We start from the raw sequence: 15,870 nt of genomic DNA, 5'->3' as shown, positions 1-15,870 counted from the left end.
GCAATCTTAATTTTATTCAAGAAACAATCTTTACAGCCAACTGTTCAAGATCATTAGAGGAAAACCTCATTACTCTCCTCAGTGAGAGGCACAGATGGTATAATTATAATTTATAAGGCTCCTTTAAAGAACACAAAACAAAGTATTACTTGAATCACACAACTCCTTGAATGAAGTAACCCTTCACCTTCAGATATTCCTTCCAGATTATCACTGCAGAGGGAAAAGCGCAAGGTTTTATCAGGTTTACCGTGGAGTTTGTTTTCATCGACAGGGACATCTCCTTGTCCTCCATCCGAAAGCTGCATGTTTAGGACCTAAAAAATAAAACGACATTTGTTTATCAAAACTGAAAGATTACTGGTAAGGAAAACACCATGGCAAATACATATTAAATTCTTCCTAATATTAGATTATCATTTTTAACCAAAAACCCATTTACAAGGTCCTGATCAAGTTTTTAAGCACCCCTAGAATAAAAGTATATCAATTAGAAGAACTGAACCTTACTGGTGTCAGAGACAACGGCAAAAGGCAACGGGACACTGACGCACAGTGATTAGGACTGCGGGAACCAGAGGCTTTGGAGTCAGCAGTCCAGCCCTCCTAGGTCTGCCATACGCCAACTATGTAAACCTGGATAAGTTTAAGCTCCCTAAGCCTCACCTTCTACGTCTATAAAATGGTGATAGGAACAGTATATATGCCATGGAGTTGTAGAGGATTAAATAAAAAGATGCATATAAAGCATCTAGCATAGTAAGATGACAGTAACCTTGCAAACATTTTTTTCAAAAGATAATAAACTAATTCAACAGGAAGAAAACAGGCAACTATTTTTTACAGAATAATAATTCTAGACAGAATCAGTCAGTCTAGCTGGAACCTCTACTCGGTTACCATATACACAGCTACAAAAGTCCATACCAGAAGCTGAAATATGACTTTCAAGCCATACTGACCTTGGAGTTGATTGCCTTTTTATAGTGTTTCCTATCTGTGAGATGACTTCCAAATAACATAATTACTTCTCACTCCCCACAAGCCTAATTACTCAGCTCTGTGTGTCTATCACCAATCTAATGAAGAACTGAGTGCTTTGCTGAGTCACACAGCTTGTTTTAAGCACACCTGGAACTTGAACTCACAGCCACTGGGTTCCTAGACTGCTAGAATATGAAGAACAGTAACCTCACTTAAAAAGAAAAAGTAACAGAGGAGCACATAGCTCAAGTGGTACAGTGCATGCTCAGCATGCCTGAGGTCCTGGGTTCAATTCCCAGTACCTCCTCTAAAAAATAAATAAAACCAAATACCTCCCACTGTAAAAAAAAAAAAGTTTAAAAAAGAAAAAAAGAAAAAGTACCAAAATAAACAAACAAAAAACCCTCTAGGGACTGTTTTAACCGACCCTGCATTTAAGTAACTAAATTAAAGGTTTTCTAACAGCTCTATATATTTACTCATGTGATGCCTTTAAAAAGTCATTCAAAAAGATTATTTTCCCTATTCGCTTGAAATTAAATGAAGATATAAAAATTTCACATTTTGCATTTTTAAGATAATTTGAACCCATAAACTTATCATAGTGAGTGATGTCAGTGGATCTTCAGGAAAAATCCATCTAAAGGCCTGGAGAGTGGTATGAATTAATGGAAAATGAAAGGATCATACCACAGAAAAGATACCTCCCTGCACAGGAATGCAGGCCGCTGTCCCCAAGGCTGCCACTGAGCTGGGGGTGGGGGAAGTAACAGGGTAAGGTAAAATGCCCCAGAGCTCTCTAACTGAAATTTGGCAGTTTTTTCCCTTATTAACCATTCCCCTGGTTATTATAAGTTTTCATTAATTATTCTGACAGCTTTTGCCAGCTTACTTGTTTTGAGCGTGTGTGTGGAGGGACAGAGTTTTGGAGTCTGATGGCCCTCTTTCCTATGAGTCATGCTGCTTTACCAACCACCATCATCACTTTACTATTACAACTGGTTCCTTCTTCCCAGGCCAGGAATAGGTTTTCTTCAATGATAAGCAGTCACTGTTGAAGATAAGATGCTGTTTCTTTCTCAAGAGGTCACAGTCTATAAGAAGAGGCTCCTACCTACATTATTTTTTTAAGTCTTTAAAAAAAAATTTTTTTAATGGAGGTACTAGGGATTAAACCCAGAACCTCATGCATGCTACAGCATGTGCTCTACCACTGAGCTATATTCAACTCCCACCCCCAAACCCCAGGCTCCTACCTTTAAAGAGTCAAGATTTCTTTCCTTTGGCCTCTGTCTTAAGTTCTTCTGTTTAGAACTATCTTAAAACTGATTCCCATATCCCCACAACTATTTCTTCAAAATACTTTACTTTCTTAGTTTTCTTTTCAGTTATCTCTTCCATTTCTTCTTAACCAGCCAAAGAACAGCAATTATTTCTAAAGAATGTTTGGCTCTTTAAAGCACGAATACCACGAGTATACGATTAAAAAGAAAAGAAACATAAAACATTTCCTATAGTTCATTGGAAAAGTCTCTCCAATTTCCATACCACAATTTCCTGGCTTCCTGTCTCTTCTACTACTATTAGGAAAATTCCTTCTGGTGTGGATCTGGTCACCAACTACAGCACCATGGGTGTATTAATGTGAAGGACTTCTATTACTGTTCACAGGGAGTTTATTCAGCATTTGATGGAGTGTCATAGTAGACCCATTGAAGATAATAAAATATATTTATTAAATGCATACTGATTTAGAGAAGTGACCATTATTTAGAAGAAACGAATCTAAACTTCTTAACATCAATAGCTATAAGTAAAATGTAACAATACAGTCATACCTCATTTTCTGACATCATCCCTGGAGTAAGCTGGGGACCTGTTCCTAAGGAAATGACCAACACCTCTTCTGGTTGTACCTCCTGGATGGTTTCTTGAGCTGATCCTTCATGATCCATATGTAAGTCCATTAGTATATTGGTGCGGCTTCTGCTCCGAGTTGCTAATAAAAAATTTCAAATGAGATAATTCAGAGAAAAAAGACAAAATGAAGAAAATAGCACACTAAATACAAAAATATATTTTCTATTAATGTGGAACATTTGCACATGCACACACACAAAAAAAGAGTGGTGAGAATATGAGAAAGAAAAAAAAGCCCTTTAACTTCCCCGCTGTGCTATCAATGACTAATACAGATTCTTCTTCAAAACTGATCAATAGAAACAATGATCCATGTTCATCTGACAAGGAATGACACACAGATGACTACACCTGCAGGCCAGCAAACACATCCCAATCAATTTAAGACTTGGGGGTGAAAAGAAAAACACTACCTTATTCCTTATCTTTTCAAGATAGCTTCAATTATTTCTCCTGCACAATGATTTAATTGCCATAGGTCTCTCATACTAATAACTAAACCTACAGGCATTACAAAGTTTCATATAGAGATCTGACAGCCACATAGTTATATACATTAATTAGGCAACTGTTGACAAAACCAGAATCAGTTCTTGAAAACACACTGCTTTTCCTGAAATGTATTAACCTCTTTCAAAGATGCAGAAGAGAAGATGCCCTGTGTTTGAACATAAGTTTCCTTTCTGCTTTACGGGAACAATCTAAACCAATAAGGATCTAATTATTTGGGGGTGTTTTTCCCTACCTATAAGTACATAAGTAATAGCTTTTTCTAAAGTACTCCATCCTATGGATTTCACAAGAACTTTTGGAAACTAAAAGATTTAGATAGTTTGTGACAACTTCTCTGTGACTATTAGTCTTCTGCGAGGACAATAAAATTCAACACAACCAGAATATTAAACAGAAATTCTCTTTCAGTGCAAAATAATCAAAGGCACAGACATAAAGCAAAACACTCCAGAGTAACAAGTCTTTCAACTTCAGTTTGAGTGAAAGCAGACCTATCTGAAGACAGAAATAGAAACAATCATTTTCTCTCCAGGATGCTGTAGATGTGTTTATCAACCACTCTTACTTTCAAAATCAAAGTACATCAACTTCCAAAAGTCTAAAACAGGTTCACTTAACATTTTTGCTGACCCTCACTGTCTTCTCTTTAATTGTAAACTTAAATACAATTTTATGAACTACATGAATCTTAGGTGACAAACTTTACAATTTATAAAAATGCAAGTAATCAAAATTCATGTAGCAATTTACATAAAACAAAAGCAACATTCACGTGGAACACAATTTCATAAACCATCTCTAAAATATAAGATATATAAGGAAGAACAGCCTATTACCCACCAAATGGGGTTACTAGAGTGATATGAGCAGTAAGATTGGTGGCTGAGGAATCCCAGGCAGTGATGGCTGCTAACTGTTGTCCTGGGTTGCGAAAGCATTAAACAAAAAGAAAATCAACCCTCTGAATAATGGACACATTTTTTAAAAAAATGAAGTTCAATGACCTGGTCACATGATTATACAGAATAATGCCGGGCAAACATTTGAAATTTACTTCCCATTAGACCCATATTTAATGGCACTTCTGGATGACAAGAAATGAAAGAACTAATGTACATGAGTGAATCATGGAAAAGAAGAAAATCTCTGGTTTACCAAAAATCATTTATTTCTTCATGTTAAAAAAGGTGCAAATAGCCTGTAATATTAAAGATCACTGAGTGTCAAGTTTCTTTTTTTTTTCTATTTTTAATTCTGAAAATTGACATTTTGGGATGATGAAAGCTAAAGTCTTAAAGAATATGATGCCACATTTCTGTTAATTATATTATTCCATTTTATGTTAAATGTAAGGTACATTAATTTTAACAAGTTGACAGTTCTTAACAAATCAGTTCTTAAGCGTTTAAAAATGAAATCCCATTCTTCCAAATGCATAAAATACAATTACTATTCATGCTAACTGTCGCTGAGCTCCTCATTATCATTTAAAATTTGGCACTAAAATCCTCTGCTCCCTTGGCCTAAACGCTCCTTCCGTGCCTTGTTTACTTTGTCTAACTTCCATTCATCCTTCAAGAGAAAGCACAGGGTTCACTTGCCCCAGGATCTTCTCCTGACAGCATCACGACATGGTTAAGTTAGGTGTTCCCCTCACCCTTTGCCTATCTCCATTAGACACTCAGTACACTGAAGGGTGCTGGTCTTTTCCAAGGTCTCTCCTACTAGACTATCCGCAACTAACTTGAATGTAAGGGCATGACCCCTTAGGTCTTTGTATCACCAGTGTTGAACACAGTGCCTCGCCTGCCAGACAGTGATTATACCTACTCTTTACGTGGATTTTTTGCATGAATTAAATGTGAAACAACATTTAGAAAGTGTCTGGTACATAGTATATGCTCAATTAATTTGTGAATATATGTAGATAATAAATGTTTACTAAGGAAAGAAAGCTTAATTCCTAATTCTTAATGAACTTGACCAAATAAAATGAAACTTTTGCTTAATTTTATAAAATAACAAGACCTTAACTCAGTCATTAGAAAACTATTAGTGATAATAATGGAAAAATAGTAACTACATATTTTCAACTTTACTGACAGAAACTTCTAAAATAAAATTATTTTATTATATGATTTAGAACTTTGTGGAAAGAACAAGGGCTACGTAATTCAAATGATGACTACTTATAACAAATCACATTTTCAAAATTTTCCGAGACACTAAAAACACAAAGTATACAAGTGGCATGATTCCCATTAATTATGAAAAGTTATGTCTAGATAAAGCTAAAGCCTACTGATAAAACAACTAATCTGGTGCAATTTTCAACAATTGAATTACCATCAGGAAAAACGAAGAGACTTTACCAAATTATTTAAACCTATATTCCAAAACACAAAGCAATAACAAACACTAATAAATATTAAATTTAAGGGAAGCCTCAATATAAGAAATTCTCTTTACCGATAGGCAATCGATTCTTTTTATTTGCTGGCGTGGTTGCTGGAGACAGCTGAGGAGTATTGTAGGGAGTCATTTCCAAACTGCTGCTTTTTCCTGGCTTCGCCTGGGGTAGGTTTGCCAATAAATTGTCAAGAGCCATTCTATCTTCTCTCAGTTGATCTCCAGACATCACACTCTTCATAAAATTCACCTGGCAAAAGTAAAAGGCCATTAGCTTGTGAAATCAATTTTTCAAACACAATACACATTTCTCACACAATGTCCTCATCTAGGACTCTGCCCATGTTCAGATAAATGACTTTTGAGGAAATCCTATTAAAGAATAAAGCCATTACCAGAGTAATAAGCTGACTGTAGGTTATATAAACCACAGTTCTACTCAATCCTTCCAGAAGATTAACGGAGGACATTGGCGGGGTCTCCACTGCTCGGCCTCCAATCACAACATCAAGGAAAGCAGCAACACAACTCTGTTCAAATAGGGGGAAAAAATCACAGTGAAACATTTCCTCTTTAAAATAAGGGAACAAAATTTCTGATTATGGTAGACAAGCATGCAGAAAGTTTTTCCTCTTGAAAATTATTTTAAACTCAACATTAAAAAAATTAAACTATGAAAAAAAATTAAACTATGAATTGATATAAAATAATCTGCAAGATATTCTGGTATGTGAAACAAACATGGTGCAGAACAGTGCACACAATCCTACCACCTGTAATTAGGAAAATGTATTAGGAATGTGCTTGTATACATTTAACCTTCTTGATGAAGACACAAAATACTGACAACAACAAGAAACTTTAGGGGAGGAAATGAGGGTTAGTGATCACACGTTGAAAGAAAATTTCACTATATATCCTTTAAATTTTAATCTAGGTTGAATGTACAGCCTATTCAAAATATGATCAACTAAATTTTTAGTTAAACCAACTAAACAATGTCATGTTAATTTATGAAAGGTGTACAATTATTGCTGATTCATACACTCACAGATTTGATTTACTGACAATTTTTAAAAAGCAATATTTAAAAATAAAATAATCTTAATAGCTCTTCAGTTCTCATTACAATGGCATCTCCTCAACATCTCTATAATGAGAATCAGTAATCTTTGATGACATCATCCTCTAAATGCTGCTGATCCAACATTGTATCCTCTACAGCCAGACCAAGAGTTACTGAAAAGAATATTTAATTTACACATCACTGGGGACAAGATTTAATAAAGAAAACAGTTAGGTTCACTAATACTTTAGCAGAACTTTCTATAAACAGTACTTCACGTGACATAGTATTCATTCTTACTTTGTCGAATTTTCCAAGGCTGCTCTTTGTCCGGGGATCTCCCTCTTCAGAGCCAGTCATTGCTAACTGCTGCAAAAGGCGGCCAACCTGCAACCCAGAGCAGAGGTAGAAGACACACTGTAGATACTTATATAGATTCCTCCCTGAGAAAGCATTTCCATTCCATTAAAAAATCTGTTTCATGAGAATATTCACACCATCTGACCAGGCATACAAAATAGGATTCCAGGGGTGGGAGGTATAGCTCAGTGGTAGAGCATGTGCTTGGTGTGCACGAGGTCTTGAGTTCAATCCCCAGTGCCTCTGTTAAGGGGTAGAGGGGAGCAAAACTTAAAAAAAAAAAAACCCAAATAAAATGTGTTTCTTGTCTACATCAGCTTTTACTATATTTTATTATATTTAAGTTGAGTTATTAAGACTACATAGAGAATTTTGCTTTGGCTTTAACACCTATTAACACTAGGAAACGAGGCAGGCAACCTTTGCTTCTGATACTGTATTTTTTCATGTGTTTAGAAATTACTTTTCCCTGAAGTTCAGAGTACTCAAGGTAGAACTTATCTTTCTACATTTAAAAGCAAACAATTCCTACAGAACACAAGCTGTTTTGAAAGTAAACATGAATTCACAGAGCCTGTTCCTTACTGCTGAAAGTGAACTGTTAACCCACTCTCTCTAAAGACACTTCAAAGTATTATACAGCATCATCTTCTTCATGTCCAGGACAATCCCTCTTTTTATTTATTTTGAAAAGATGTGATTCAATCTCTACTGGAATGACAAAAATAAAACTGTAACTACACTATCATAAGAATAAATGTGGTATTTCACAGATGATAAAAAATTTAATACTTTATTTCAGAGATTTCTATATAGTTAGTTTCTAAACACCCCAACATGATAGAACTGATCATGAAAAAAGTTTATCATTAACAAAGTCACCCAAAGATAAGATATATTCCATTCCAAATAAACTCTGTCTCTTCTTCACAGTATTTGATATGATAAAAGGATTCCCTTAAGAAATAATAACATGATTTCAGTAGTTCAGATGATTAGGGGAAAAAGTGCTAATATAGATTCAAAAATCCTCTTTCTGAAACTCTTAGATCCAAAAGAGTTTCAGATCTCAAAATTTGGAGACTTCAAAAAGGTTGGTTACTGTATACATGTAATATGTCTAGTATTCAGGTTGGTGTCCTACAATGAGACATTAGCATTCCTGCAGCAAAACATGAGTATTTACTAACATGAAATGGAATAACTAACAATTATAAACAGCCTCATGTTGGTTCAGATTAGGTTTTGCTACCAAATGAAGTATAAAAGACACTCTCAGTTTTCAATCATTCTGGATTCTGGTTTTTTTCCCAATCATTCTGGATTTTGAAATCATGGGAAAGGGACGGTGGGCCTGTTCTAGAAAATATAATCAACTATTCATTCATCAAGTGTGTGAGGACTTCGTTTAAAAACTAACACAAAATGTAAGAAACAAATATTTAGGACGGTTTGGGGAAAAGGAATGGTAAGAATATATGAATAATGTCGTCATATTTTCTGTTCTACCCCTAGTGCCCAATCAACTGATTTTAAACGGAATGCCACATTAATAACAGCAAGAGCATACCTGCATCAGATTAAATCTTGCCACCTCATTAATAGGAGCATCAGAAATTATTCCATACTGTTCTGGATTGACAACTGCAGGACAAATGAAGCAGGCCAACAGGAGGTCAGTACACATTGCCCTGACCTCCCCAATTTCCAGTCTATCTACACAGGAGAGAGTTTTGTACATCTGTGACACAATCCACCTCAAACTATGTGGAAAACAATATGTGTTCTGCTTGAGATAACCAATAAATTTGTTCACCAAAGCCACTAGCTTGGCTTCATTGGAATCCACCATCTCTTGAACCTTTTGCCTGAATCTATCTGAGCCTTTCTCTCCAAAGAGTTTTTCCTGTTGAGATGGGGAGAACCTCTCAATTAGCTTGTTTGGATCTGTTTCCAGGTGATCTTCATCTTCAACAAGCAGCTGCATGATTGGCTCATGTAAAGTGGCTGTGAGGAAAAGTTTGGCAGAAAACAGTCCTTCAGAAAAAAGTTTAAATAAGATGCTGAAGGCACAAGTTCCTCTCCTCAAAAGTCGCCTGGGGTTGTCACTTTCTTTAAGTTCAAATTCAATCAAGTATCTCAAAACCTGAAGGAGGTAGCTTTCATCTTCTTGCATAATGCAGTTGCCATAGAGAGAGGTAAAAACTGTGTAAATAACACTTTGTGTGTTCTCCTGATTAAGTTTCTCTCCAGCAACCAAAGAGGAGGCAATAAGACGAGGATTTTCCCTTAATCGACTCAAGAACTCTCCATAAGCAGTCTCCTGAAATCCCAATTGCTTATATCCATCAACAAACTGTGTATCCTCCAAAATCTTGGCATGTTGGCAACATTCAGCAGGGGAAGCTTCAGCACTAAAAATGGGCAAACAAGCAAAATAATAAAATTAACAACAGTAATAATGTAACACATATACTATACTGAAACATGGAAATGTGAGTTGATTATAGCCCCAGCACTGAGATCACATGGAACTGCTAAAATCTTTTAGATCACCAGCACCTGAATGTGTAAAGAAAGTCAAAACCAAAAAGTACAAAGGACAAATTCCTTACATTAAATCAGGTTTAATGAAAAGTAGCAAGAAGTAACCATTATTCTGATTTCTATCATCAAAGATTAGTTCTGCCTCTTCTTGAACTTTATACATAAGGAATCATACAAGATGTACTCTTCTATGTCTGGCTTCTTTTCTCAACAGTACACCACAGCACCACTATTTCTAGAGTTAAAAACTGCTTCTTGGAACAACAGAACAATGAGGTATTAACAGTGAAAAACAAAGCTTCTAAAACTGTAAAGTAGATACACAACAGCAAGACACGAAAATGTATATGTTAATATTTGGAGAAAAGTAGAACACAAGATAATATACTCTCTACAATAATAAAATGTTATATAATACCAAAATATAAAATTAACTGATGTGGTATGAAATATTAATGTTTAAGTTATAATTCTCTACAGTGCTTAGGTTAATAGACAAAATAAGCAAAGATTCACCATTGAGATGCTGATTTAAACTTTCTTAAACCATGTACTTTGTTGGAAATAGATTTGTTTATTTGCAGTTAGCAATTATATAACTGCTATAAGCAGAATTATGGAGGTCCATAAAATTTAAGACCTCAAAACCTTTTCTTTACCTGGTTATGATAAGCCGATCCAAATTAATTCTCTGTTGCTTAGCGATCCATGCTGTACGATACAGCTTTTCAGCTGTCTTAAGTACATCTGCATTGAGCCTCTGAATGAGCTGTTTCTCCGAGTTTACATATAAGCGTTCCTGCTTGAGGTGATGGGCCAGAGTATGAATATCTAGTTTCACCATCTTCAAATGTGGAAAAGGTACAAAGGCTGATCACTAAGAGTAAAAATAAAAAAGATTAAATTTTACGTCACTTAAATTGTTTTCCAAAAATCAAAAGAGGTAGGAGAACACATTAAGAATTAGGCTACATTTAGTATCATGGTTAACTCTAATTAAAAAAATATATATATATACACACACATGCATATATACATATTCCTATATATATACATACACACACACATATATATTTTTTTATAATAGAAGCATTACAGGTTCAGTATAGAAAAACTGGTAAATACACATAAGCAAAACAAAAAAAAGAAAAGCTCTTAGGCCAGGACTCAGAGGCAGCCACTGTGAACACCATGCATATATTCCTCAAGTCCATGCCTATTTATTAACACTGGGCTCTCCTTGACTACTGTCTTCTGCACTGCAATCAATCAACACAGCCAGTTGATCCTTTCTTCAGAGTATCTCAAATTTGACTTTCTCACCACCGTCATCACCATCTTTCACTCAAAGGTCTCTAACCACCACTTCTAACTGATCTCCCTGCTTCCTTTCTTGTTTTACTAGAGTCTGTTCTCCACATAGCATAGAGTATCCTTTAAACTTAAGTCACTTTATTCATTTTGTTCCCCTACTAGAAACTGTCCAAAGGCTTATTTTACACTCAGGATGAAATCTTAAGGTTGTACATCATCAACCCCTGGCTACTTCTCCAACCTCACCTGGTACCATCCTAACTCTTGCTCACACAGCTCCAGACACACTGACCTCCTTGCTTGAACAGATCAAGCATGCCCCTCCTCAGAGCCTCTGCATTTGCTGATCCCTCTCTCAGGGAGGCTGGCTATTCCTCCAGATACCTTTGCAAGGCTACTGCCTTTACTTCATTCAAGTCTCTCTGTTCAAATGTCTACTTAGAAAGGCCTTCTAAGACAACTCATTCTAAAACAGAAAATATCACTTCCTATTCCCTCTTCTGGCCTTTTTTTAGGAGCACTCATCCCTACCCAGCATTATATTACATGCGTGTTCCTCATGCTTAGAGTATGGCTCCCCCTCTAAAAGGCAAGGGCCCCCATGGCCAAGTCTTGTCTGTTTTGTTCACTCACAGCTGTAATTTCAAGGCTGAGGAGAGGGCCTGGTTCACAGCAGGAGCTGAATACACATTTGCCAAAGGAATGAATGAAATCACTAGATATTCTTGTTTATCTAGTAGCTAAAGAAACTGATATAAATAGCACACACATTTTAAAGCATCATTATTTAAGCTATACCCTTGAAGCTAGAATGCCTGCCAGGCTACAGATGTTTGATATCAGCAATAGAAGTGCTTGTGGCCCAGACAGCAGAATAGATGTGTCCAAACAGCAGTCATTAAGTTAGAAAAATATTTCTCATTAAGAATTAAACATTATGACTATACACTTGAAAGTTGCTATGAGAATAAAGCTTTAAATGTTCTCACAATAATAATAAGAAAATGATAATTACATGAGGTAAAGGATATGTTAACTAACCTTACTGTGGTAAACATTTTGTAATATATGTGTATCAAATCATAATATGCCTTAAACTTTCACAATGTTATATGTCAATTATACCTCAATAAAGCTAGGGGAAAAAAGTTGTCCTGGCCAATCAGATACATAAGTGACCTTAATGGATTTATTTGGAATTGATTAAACACAATTTGTAGTAAATTCAGATTCTGGAAGGGGTGACAACCTAGACTGCAGAACTCTCAACATGTTTAGAGAGCCAATGAAAACATGTTCATGTATATGAAACAGACATTTTTGGTGCTAAGACAAAAAAAGAATTAAACATTATGGTAGCAGAAGGAAATATATTTAAAGACACCTTATCTAAAGAAATGGATTCAATAATTTTTAATTCAGTTTGATTTAAAATTTTCTTAAACTTTCTTCTATTTTAATGAACTACTACTGATGACTAGGAAAGTTTCAGATATTACCATCTTACCTGAATTTAACTGCTTTCAAAATACACTTTCTTGTACCTTTTCTTGTACCAACTCCCTAGCAAACTATGCAAAGCTATTATTCCAAATCTCCTGTATGAAGACCTTCACATTGCTTTCCTCTCAAAAGCATAAGTATGTCTACTTCACCAAGATAATTCACTATTAAGTTAGTCACAAAAGTATCTGTGTACATTTTTTTAAAATTGGTGGCATACATACATATCCATATATAATCTTATTAATTCAGTGTACAGAAAACACATAGGACTTCATAGAAATCCATGTGGAAATTCTAACATCCTCTAGGGGGCTCTAAATCCATAGACTATGAACAGAATCACTGAACAAGTGGTTATAATTATGAGAAGTATTACACTTGATGAAAACAGTAGTGAAATAGGCTCTTAAAGATCTATATGCCTCATTAACTACTTCTGCTACCTTGGGTACATAATGCCTATTCTCTGAACCTTGAGGGGTTTTCAATCCATAAAACGTGGGCACAACATCTACATTTATTTTGTGCCTGGCACGAGCAACATTTTAGGTACTAGGGATATTAAAAAGGATGAAATCTAGTATGTGCCCTCAAGGACTTTCTAATCTAGTAGAATGAGGCAGACATGCAGGCATATGGCTGCCCCTAAATGTTATGGGCATCATGCTGGAAGACTACAACCAGGGATGAGAAAAGTTAGGTACCTGCATTTTTTAGTCTTAAAAGACAAGTATTTGGTCAGGGAATAAAAGGCATTTGCCAGACAGAGAGAGGACAGGGGGTAGGGGTAGAATTCCAAATACAGGAAGGCAACTAAGCAAAGGACCAGAGGTGTGTAACACAGAGTATATTCAGAGAAGTACACATGGTTTGCTGCAGTCTGGGGGCACGTGCGTTTCTGTGTGTTAAGAGTGAGGCTGGAGGCAGGGGAGGAAATGTCCAGTGAGATAAGGCTACAGAGACAGAAGGTACACGGAAGCCAGTGTTAAGAAATTGGGATTTGCACTGTAGGCAATGGGGAAAGAGTTTAAACAAAAGATTAACATGATTAAATTTACATTTGAGAACATAAACTTTGGCAGTAAGGAAAAGGATGAGGAGGTGGGGATGGAACTAGATGAAGAGAGACTAAGAATTGTTGACAGACAAGAAATACTGCAGTGCTAATGCAAAGAATAGGAAAAATCTGAGAGGTATCAGGAGGTAGAAAATATAAGATTTGCTGACACCTACACATGGAGAAGGCAAGGTAGAAGTTTCCAACTCTGGTGACAAGGGCTGGTGGTGGTGGTATGCACCACAATGAAGTATCATATGAGAAAACACTTTATAAACTGAAAATTGTGTCTGGTTTGGTTCTAAGAACTTTACACACTCCATCTTCATAATATCCCTCTGAGATAGGTACTCTGCAACTAAGGAAACTGAAGCTCAGGGATATTAAGTAACTTGCACAAGGCCAAAAGGTGAGACGTGATAGAGCCACTGCACTATTAATTACTCCAACTCTACAAGAATGACTGAGAAATCTTGTGGTTACACAGGAGAATATCTTATTTTTAAGAGATGCACGCTCAGAAGTGAAGTTTTAGGATGTCTGGAACTCACTTGTATGTGGTTCAAAATAATTAAGAGATTTTTAAAATGCAGCAAAATGTAAACAACTGTTGAATCTGGTTGGTGGGTATATATATGATGATCATTGTACTAACCAACATTTTCTGTATGTTAGAAATTTTTCATAATAAAAGGACAGAAGAAAACATTTTAGAAATTCTCAGATCGTACCCTTCTTGCTGCCTCAATACACTTCTATTTAAACAAATATATTACTGGCTTTTGTTGGAACCTAGCCAAGTCCCCTAACCTCAAGGAGCTCACAATCTAATCACAACCGAAATACTGCTCAGGATAGGATGCATGAAATGATTCCAATGACACTGCAAAATACAAACCAATTTATGCAGTTTAGAAATTAAAACCTTCAAATAAAGCTTCACTTTAAAAATTAACATATGAAAGTACTGCTCCATCTGATCTGAACAAGAACTCACCTTCTAAACCCTTCAATAGTCCAAAATTTCTTCAAAGACATTATTGTAAAAATATTTTAAATAAACCCAGAACACTAGATAAACTTGCTAATAAGCATTTTTTATCTTTAATGAAGTTCATCAGACTACACTACCCCTGGTTGTTGCAGTCATATACTACAGTCTCTCTCTTCCTCCGACATCCCAAAACTCCCATGATCATTTGACCCCACCAAGACTTTTCAGCCATTAATCCTACCATCTTTTTCTTTTTCTTTTTTTTTTTTAACTAACCTTCACTCTCTTCCTGTCTTGGCTTCCCTCCTTACCAGCCAGCATAAACTCCATGGTCAATCATGATCGCTTGCTAAATGCACTCTCAACTTACCCCTCTCACCCAACAACCCCAGTTAAATCCAATGATTTGCCTACTTCTAATTTATACCTGTGGATGAGAAAACCAACACACAGAACCATACTAATATCACTTTAAACTCATAGTCACAAACCCTATATGGGCCCTTAATGGTGCATGGCCTGCATACTATTATTTCTCCAGTCTATTCACCACTCCCCCACTCTCCCAGGCAACGAATTCATACTGTCCTCTCTCCTCAAACCTCCAACCTCTTCCCTGCTCCTTATTCTCAGCCCCTTGCTTATTACTTCACTGAGAAAACTGAGGCAATCAGAAGAGATTTTCCACAGGCTCCTTGCTTCAGTCCTTGCTCCCAGTCTATTCTCAACACAGTAGCCAGAGTGGTCCTGGGGAAGCCTAAGTCAAATCATATCACCTCTGTACTCAAAAATCCTCCAAAAGCTTTTTTTCTTGGCTCTCCGTGGTCTGCCTCCAACCCCCTCACCTTTCTGACCTCACCTCCTATTGCCAGAAGACCATGCAACTTACCATCCAAACCAGGACACTACTGGGAGTGAAAGTGGGCACTATTAATTTCATCAAGACAAGAGACACAAATAAGGACAGATGATCTCACTCTATTACCAGATCCCTCATTCATTCTGCTCCAGCCATATTCTCAAACATGCCAGGCACACTTCCACCTCAGTACCTTTGCACTTACTTGCTCATCATCCAAATCTCTTACTTCCTTTAGGTCTTTATGGAGGGTCATCTTCTTCAACAAGGTCTTTCTTGGCCACCACACCTAAAATTTCAGCCTCTACTCTGCCACACATTCATATTACCTCTCCCTGCTT

The 15,870-nt window shown here is 36.3% G+C and overlaps 1 protein-coding gene and 1 non-coding gene across 5 annotated transcripts in view; one reads left to right on the top strand and one right to left on the bottom strand.

Annotated features, from left to right (window-relative positions):
- GAPVD1 (GTPase activating protein and VPS9 domains 1) overlaps positions 1 to 15,870 on the bottom strand; it is a 61,358-nt gene that overhangs the window by 31,259 nt on the left and 14,229 nt on the right. For 2 of the 4 annotated variants that reach the window (XM_072960121.1, XM_072960123.1), the window contains exons 2-8: positions 10,459 to 10,676; positions 8,823 to 9,666; positions 7,193 to 7,279; positions 6,222 to 6,356; positions 5,887 to 6,076; positions 2,823 to 2,983; positions 188 to 317 (exon numbers count right to left, since the gene is read on the bottom strand). In XM_072960121.1, coding sequence (XP_072816222.1) covers positions 188 to 317; positions 2,823 to 2,983; positions 5,887 to 6,076; positions 6,222 to 6,356; positions 7,193 to 7,279; positions 8,823 to 9,666; positions 10,459 to 10,643 — 1,732 coding nt within the window. In that variant the 5' untranslated portion in view covers positions 10,644 to 10,676. The remainder of the gene's footprint in view (positions 1 to 187; positions 318 to 2,822; positions 2,984 to 5,886; positions 6,077 to 6,221; positions 6,357 to 7,192; positions 7,280 to 8,822; positions 9,667 to 10,458; positions 10,677 to 15,870) is intronic. The other 2 variants (XM_072960122.1, XM_072960124.1) reach the window with 1 other exon arrangement.
- Positions 7,427 to 7,498, top strand: TRNAT-GGU (transfer RNA threonine (anticodon GGU)). The gene has a single exon. It is a non-coding gene; the product is annotated as a tRNA-Thr (tRNA).

The sequence above is a fragment of the Vicugna pacos genome, chromosome 4 (genome assembly GCF_048564905.1).
Source record: "Vicugna pacos chromosome 4, VicPac4, whole genome shotgun sequence".
Classification (NCBI taxonomy): Eukaryota; Metazoa; Chordata; class Mammalia; order Artiodactyla; family Camelidae; genus Vicugna; species Vicugna pacos.
Note: the sequence above shows the minus strand (reverse complement) of the source record. Positions and strands in the feature narration are given on the sequence as shown.